The sequence below is a fragment of the Triticum aestivum genome, chromosome 3D, assembly GCF_018294505.1.
Source record: "Triticum aestivum cultivar Chinese Spring chromosome 3D, IWGSC CS RefSeq v2.1, whole genome shotgun sequence".
Classification (NCBI taxonomy): domain Eukaryota; kingdom Viridiplantae; phylum Streptophyta; class Magnoliopsida; order Poales; family Poaceae; genus Triticum; species Triticum aestivum.
In genome coordinates, this window is record NC_057802.1 from 189,370,876 (window position 1) to 189,377,761 (window position 6,886).

The 6,886-nt window shown below is 46.9% G+C and overlaps 1 protein-coding gene across 1 annotated transcript; it reads left to right on the forward strand.

The window, feature by feature from the left end:
• The first annotated feature begins 210 nt into the window (after window positions 1-210).
• On the forward strand, window positions 211-4,595 carry LOC123078208 (F-box protein At2g32560). Its single transcript, XM_044500627.1, has 5 exons — window positions 211-1,715; window positions 2,039-2,118; window positions 2,282-2,460; window positions 2,623-2,697; window positions 4,099-4,595. Exons 1-5 carry the CDS (start codon window positions 1,026-1,028, stop codon window positions 4,284-4,286), a joined length of 1,212 nt encoding a protein of 403 aa, XP_044356562.1. The 5' UTR covers window positions 211-1,025; the 3' UTR covers window positions 4,287-4,595.
• Window positions 4,596-6,886: the final 2,291 nt, after the last annotated feature.

Sequence of the window (6,886 nt, forward strand, 5' to 3'; positions counted from 1 at the left end):
ACAATTCCTATCAACAAAAATCCTCTCCTAAACTTGGCCATGAATTCTCCATCCCCTCTCTCTCTCTCTCTCTCTCTCTCTCTCTCTCTCTCTCTCTCTCGGCCCCCGTGGAACACAAGAAACCTCTTATGATTAGCTCTAACAAACGCATGGCTCCCAATCAATTATTGGTGTCCCTCCCGGAGGGCGCCACGAAACAAGAGGCTTGGAGGCAAACAAGGAGAGAGATGACAACCGCCCGCGCGCGCGCACGCCAGAAACGAGTTCCACCCATAAATAGATACTCGTCTCCCTCCTCCGCCTGCGATCCTCCTCCCTGCCCCATTTCTCTCCTTCCTCCACCCACCCGGCTTTCGTTTCTTGGAAGCGAGAGGAGGGACGGGGAGGGAGAGGGGGCGGAGGGCGCCGGTGAGCTTTGCCAGGGAAGCTGCTTGCGTGGGGCTTTGCACGGCCGGGCCCCGCCCACGCTTCCCTCTTGCTCACTCACTCCCACCAACGCTCGCCTCTCACCTACTCTCTCTCTCTCTTATCTCCTTCCAAGATCCCTTTTTCCCTTTCGTCTTTGCTAGGACCATTCTTTGATCTTTCCTTGGCTCCAAATACTCCCGTTCCAGCTGCGGAGATCCCACCTCGGTTCCCTCCCGTCGGAGTAATCTTAGCTCGAATTTGACTTGTTTCTTGCTCTTCTTTTTTGTGGCTGCTCAGTTGGTGCGCGTCTCCGCTTCAATCCGAGAACAACCCCCGCTCGGCAACAAGTGTCCCCCTTCTTCTCCGGGCTTCGATTCGATCGAATCCCACCCAATATTTTTCTAACCCTTTCTGAAGTGGGTTCCATCGCCTAGCTTTCTCCGATCGGCCGGAGAAAGCAGCTGAGTTAGTGGTTGATGCGGCTGTGGTCGTAGAGGCGGCAGCATCTCATCTCTCTTTCTTCCACTGGGTCTGGGTCTGGGTGGCTTGCGTTGTTTATTTGCGAGGAGCACTGTGCAGTCGCAGTGCTCCACGGCTCGCTTCTTTGCCTCTCATCAATGCTTGCCCTGGTCGCCACCTTCGTCTTCTCCTGCCTCCTCTTCTTGTCCAAGCCATGCGCCCGTGACATGAGACTCTTCCTCGCTTCCATCTCCCAACAACTCGCGCTCTCGCTGCTCGGATTCTTGGCCGGCTACAGGCTGCTCGGCGGCGTCGCCTCCACGGCCGCGGACGCCATGCCCCTCATGCCTTCCTTCAAGAGGAAGCGCCCGGCCGCCAAGCTGGAGACTACGGATACGACCGGCGAGCCGTCGGTGCTCGACCTCCCGGAGCTGGCCATCGACTGCATTCTCGCCAAGCTGCCGCCGGCGGAGCTGCGGAACATGGCCGCCGTCAGCCGGTCCATGCGGGAAAGGTGCAGGAGCGACCACCTCTGGGAGCGCCACATGTCCGACAAGTGGGGTTCTGTCCTGGGTACCGCCGCGAGGGACGAGTGGAGGTCGTATCTGTCCTCGTCGACCGCGGCCGGCGGCGGCGCGTCGGGGTGCGGGTCTGCTGGCAGCGGCAAGCACCGGAGGTGGCTTGCCGCGCTGTCCTGCGTCTGCCCGGTGGTGTCCTGGATGCGGCCTAGGGCCGACGGCGGCGCCGGCACGTCCGCGGGCCCTGTGCTGGATGATTCCATCATGTCGTGGTATCTCCACCTGGAGAGCGGCAAGTTCTGGTTCCCCGCACAGGTCTACAACCGAGAGGTACAATAATCTTCATGCTTGAGCAGAGCAGTTGCTATGATTTCATTTCACTTATTGTAAAGCATGCAATTAAGTATGCTTTGTTAATTGTCAGTTGGTCATCCAGTGCCAATTATTAGACTGTTAGGGATGAATTATTAGAAGCAAGCTGTAGAGTAATCATTTAAGCTTACACCTTAATTTGGTTGGGTGGATTTGCTTCTCTGGTTTCCAGTTGAGTTGTTCATGTTCCTCTGAGCTCCTGTCTTCTTTTAGTTTTCAACTAACGATATTTCTGTTTCGTTTGACAAAGAAATCCTGAGACTTTCATGTTTGTTTTGCAGCATGGGCATGTTGGGTTCATGATGTCATGCTATGATGCAGAGCTCAGCTATGATTTCCGCACTGACACGTTCCACGCAAGGTACTAAGTTCTGTATGATTTTAAGCATAAACTGTGAACGTGCTACATGGTTTCTAGGCACACAACTAGTGGAGATGATTCATACCTCTCTCTTCCTTTTTTTTTTGTATCTTCAAGTTCTCTATCTGAGATAACTCAAAATAGAAAGCATTTGACGTGCCAGGTATCCACCACACGGGCGACGAACTGTAGTCTTGGAAGATGGCGTGCAATGGGACAGGATCAGGGCACCTCGGGTCGAAACTCTTGCACATGACCTGCATGCCTCTGACTGCTTACATGAACTACGGCCTGGCGATAACATTGAGATTCAGTGGAGAAGGAACAAGGAGTTCCCATATGGTATGTTCCCAGCTGCCCAACAATGCAGTGTTTGCTTTGGACAGTGTTGGAAGAATCATTAAACATTGCCATATGGATATGCTAATCTTATCTGATAGTGATGAGGAGTATTATACTGCTGGACAGTGTGTTCATTCATGTGTTGCTATATATGTTTGGCAGGCTGGTGGTATGGAGTTGTTGGCCACTTGGAATCATGTGATGGAAATGAGCACTTTTGTCGGTGTCATCTTAGTGGTGAGAATAGCTTTAATCTCTAGGATTAATTTATTTGACTTGACTAATAATTGCAAAGTTAGTTGCATATACATAGGCTTTTCAGAGTCATGACCCCATGAACATTCCAGCAAAGTTCAAAGAACATTATAATACAACATCATGGCCTCAAACTCATTTTGGTTATCCACTTATTAAATGGAAAGTGTTAGTCCGAAAATGATGACTTCCTCTTATGTTTGACCTTAATTTACTTTAAAATGAGTTGTGTATTATGTTTATTCCCATTAACTAAACTGGTTCATCGTCTCCCCACTAATACATTATGCTGGGATACTGATAACCTAGTTAACATATTTTGAACATAGCTGACATTAACATTTCTGTGAGTGCTTGTTCCATAAGAATCCATCCTTTTAGGTTATGCTTGCTTTATTACCTATATTGAAGATGGTTTTATTATACACGATGTGCACTTATTCTTTAAACTTGCCACTCGGTTTAAGATTCAACCCCAAACTTCGAAACCAGTCGAACCACACCCCAAATAACCCCAAACTTGCCACTCAGCAGGTACAAGGAATGCCAAATCTGAAATTTTCACAGATCATCGAGCATACCATGTGGACTAATATGACCATATTTGGTTGAATAGATTGAGAGATTCATCAAAATTTCAATTTCTGCAATTTTGGTCAATAATTTGAGCGATTTTTTCCAGAAAATTGAGAAAAATTTACACAACATTAAGCATAGCATGTATACTAATCTGGGAAATTTTCAATAAATTTTGCTAAACAGATTGAGATTCATCAAAAATTCAATTCCTGCAATTTTTTGTCACAATTTTGACCCAGTTTTTATCCCCCCACACACAAACCCCAAAAAAACTGAAAATCAAACATAGCATCTGGACTAATCTGAGAAAATTTCAACATATTTGTCGAACAGATTGGTAGATTCATCAAATTTTGAATTCTGCAATTTTTGGCCAAAATTTTGACCGAGAAAAAAGTTTTCAGAAAATTTCACACAGCATCAAGCATAGCATGTGGACTAATCTGGGACAGTTTTCACTATATTTGGCTGAACAGATTGAGCGATTCATCAAAATTTTAATCTCTGCAATTTTTTACCAAAAAAGGTTCTCGTTTGACCTAGTGGCTTAGTTGGCATACCCTGCTGACATGGCACTGCTCAGTCAGCACTCAACGTGGTCAAAACCACTTCAGTGAGTCAAAACCGGGAGGGGGTTGATTCCTGAACCGGGGGGGTTAATTCATGTGGAATGTTGAGGTCAAGTATCTTAGTTGTTAGCAGTCACTCTGCGATGGCTAGCATAAACACGAAAATTGGTACTGTTAAACGGAATGGAAGTGGATCTCTGAACATACAAACTCTTGTGACGATATATTATTGCAGACACCGTGGTGCTGGAGTTCAATCAATACACGCCTGGCTCAAGATGGAGGCAGTCCCTGGTGAATCGGAAGGACCACAGGGAAGAAGGCAACGAGAGTGACGGATTCTACGGTGGAATAAGGAAGCTCCAAGACAAGGATGAAATCTCAAAGTGGAAGCAGCTATGGCCAACGGATATCCTGGAATAACGTGAACTATTTCGCTTTCGCCCTTGTGACTCCTCCCCTCAGTCAAGTTGGCTAATTGATATGCCTCCCACGATCAGCCACCCCCTCCGTTCAAGTTGTACACACGGATAGAACACGGGGTGGCAAATTCTGGTGGCTGGACACGGTTGTAAACTTACTGTCGGGCAAATAAACGCAGACTGCTGCTGATCTACGTGCAGTGTATGTAACACCGCAGTCTGCGCCTTTTTGCCTGCTGTTGTAGTCCTAGAGCAGAAAGATCAAATGTAAATTAAAATTTAGTTCAGATTTACGGACAGGTTTGTCGCACTTCTCTCCCTCCATTGCTGCTTTCCCCCATCAGGTAGCAAGTAAAACACACAGAGCAAGGAAGTAGCAGAGTTTCACTGTTGCCAACGCCTGAACTGGACACTGTAGTCACCTAATATATGTAGGAGGCTACATTGGATCGGCTTTTCAGATAGGCCTTTTTTTTTAAAACTAGGCAAAAGATTTGAGAGGCAAGGAAAGTAGCTTAACTAGATTACATCTCTATCTCTAATGCCTCTTTAGATCCTCCTAGATAACCACAGAATACAAGTTTGTTACAATCAGGTCTAGCCTATGATCTTATCACAACCAAGGAAAACAATGAGGTTGAGGTTGCGCTTGAATGCTTCAATCTGTCGACCCGTGAGAGCCTCGGTAAATCCATCAACAACTTGATCCTCCGCAGGAATAAGTATAATGTCAAGTAACTTGCCTGCAACTCTTTCTCTAACAAAGTGGTAGTCCACTTCTATATGTTTTTTTTTTGGCATGAAACACAGGATTGCCAGACAGTTATGGCTCCAATATTATCCCACCATAACCTTGCTGCTGGAGGAACTTGAATTCCTAATTCCTTCAAGAGATTTTAGATCCACATAACTTCTGTTCTGGCGTTGGCCAAGGCTTTGTATTCTGCTTGACTTGCAAATTGTTGCTTGTTTTCTAGCATTCAATGAAATAAGGTTATAACCAAGGTAAATAGCGAGGAGGAAATCCCCACCAGGTAGGCCCATGGCAATAGTCGGCCAAAGGCAAGGACAATAACGATAGGGCCCAACTTAGTAGGGCTACAGATCGTGACTTGTCCAGTGGTGAAGTTTCAGCACCCATCAACATCGCATCATCTTCAGTTGGACTAGGTTGGAGTCAGTCGGACGAGATAACGGCTAGTCGGATCCCCCTGGAGGTCAAAGGGTGCGACATGGAGACAATTGTTATCGTTCATTCCACTACACATTAAAGCTAGCGTTACCAGTGTAATAACTAGCAGTAGTAACAGTCGGCAGTCAATATGCCATTACCAATGGCATTAAATAAGCCAACCGTTGTAGCTCCCATCCATCTCATGTACAATATAAGGCATGACTAGGGCACCTGGTACGCATCTCTGTAATCTCATATGGAAGAGTATAGTCCCATATAGCAGGAGTAGGGAGCGTGGACCTGGGTAAAATCCTGGTGTGTACTCCCTTTGATCCCTTTGCATGCACATAGCTCCTCCATCAATTCCCCTCTACTTATTGTCAGATATTCCAACGATAGTTGGCTCCCACCTTGGGGCTGAGCGTTTGCAAGATCATGGTTCAGATGGCTTCATCTCCGATCATCGGCAGCAGACTATTGTCTGGGCAGGTCATCCGTTTTGGCTTGCTGGACTTCATCTTCGACGATTCGGCATGGGAACCCGGCGCTACGCTGTCCAAGAGCGTATTGCCGATATTCGGGAGTTTGCACTTCCTTTCCGACATTTTTGGAACTCTCTGCCTGCATGATCCGGCTCAGTGTCGGTTGGTCGAGCAGGGATCCTGTCAGCCTCACGGGCACTCCACGCGCCGTTTTGACCATCCCGCGACCCTGCTAATTGGTATGGTTTATCATGGAATTGATGTTCCCCATCCTGGAGTGTTCACTACCAAAAGAAAAGACACATCCATGGTGACACACATTTGTTATAGTAAGCCACTTTTTTATCATCCATATACATCCAAGATGATTTTATGATAGAATCAAGATAATCATACATGTGCTGTAGTAGATGTTTCATGACAACAGTTGTCGTTTTATCATGGAAGTGTGCACTTCCCATGACAAAAAATGACATGACATGGAAGTGTTTTGTGAAGGGTAAATGACACGTGGTAGCCGCAGTAACGAATCATCATTAACCAAATGGGTGCGGGTTCCGGATCCGATACCTGCTAATGATGTAGCCTGCTGCCTATCCACCACATGTCAGCTTCCTAATGGCAGAGGTGCCACGTGTCGGCTACATGTTGGAACAAGTGTCGCACGTAGAATGGACCACGTGCAACATTCCTAAAGCGAGACGTGGCAATGCCCAATAGAGACCCATTTCAGAAAAAGATGGCCCAGTCAAAGGCATGTTTAAGGCGCATGGGACTTCATGAAAACTTAGCGGATCTAGCCCATGAAAGGCTGACGTAACAGCCTCCATGTAGATAGCCGATTTACAACACGGGTGCATATGGCCCATTAGGACCTGTGCAAGTTCAGCCCATTAACGACCCACAATCTTTCAGCCCAAATAACTGTATTTCCGTCAATTCCTC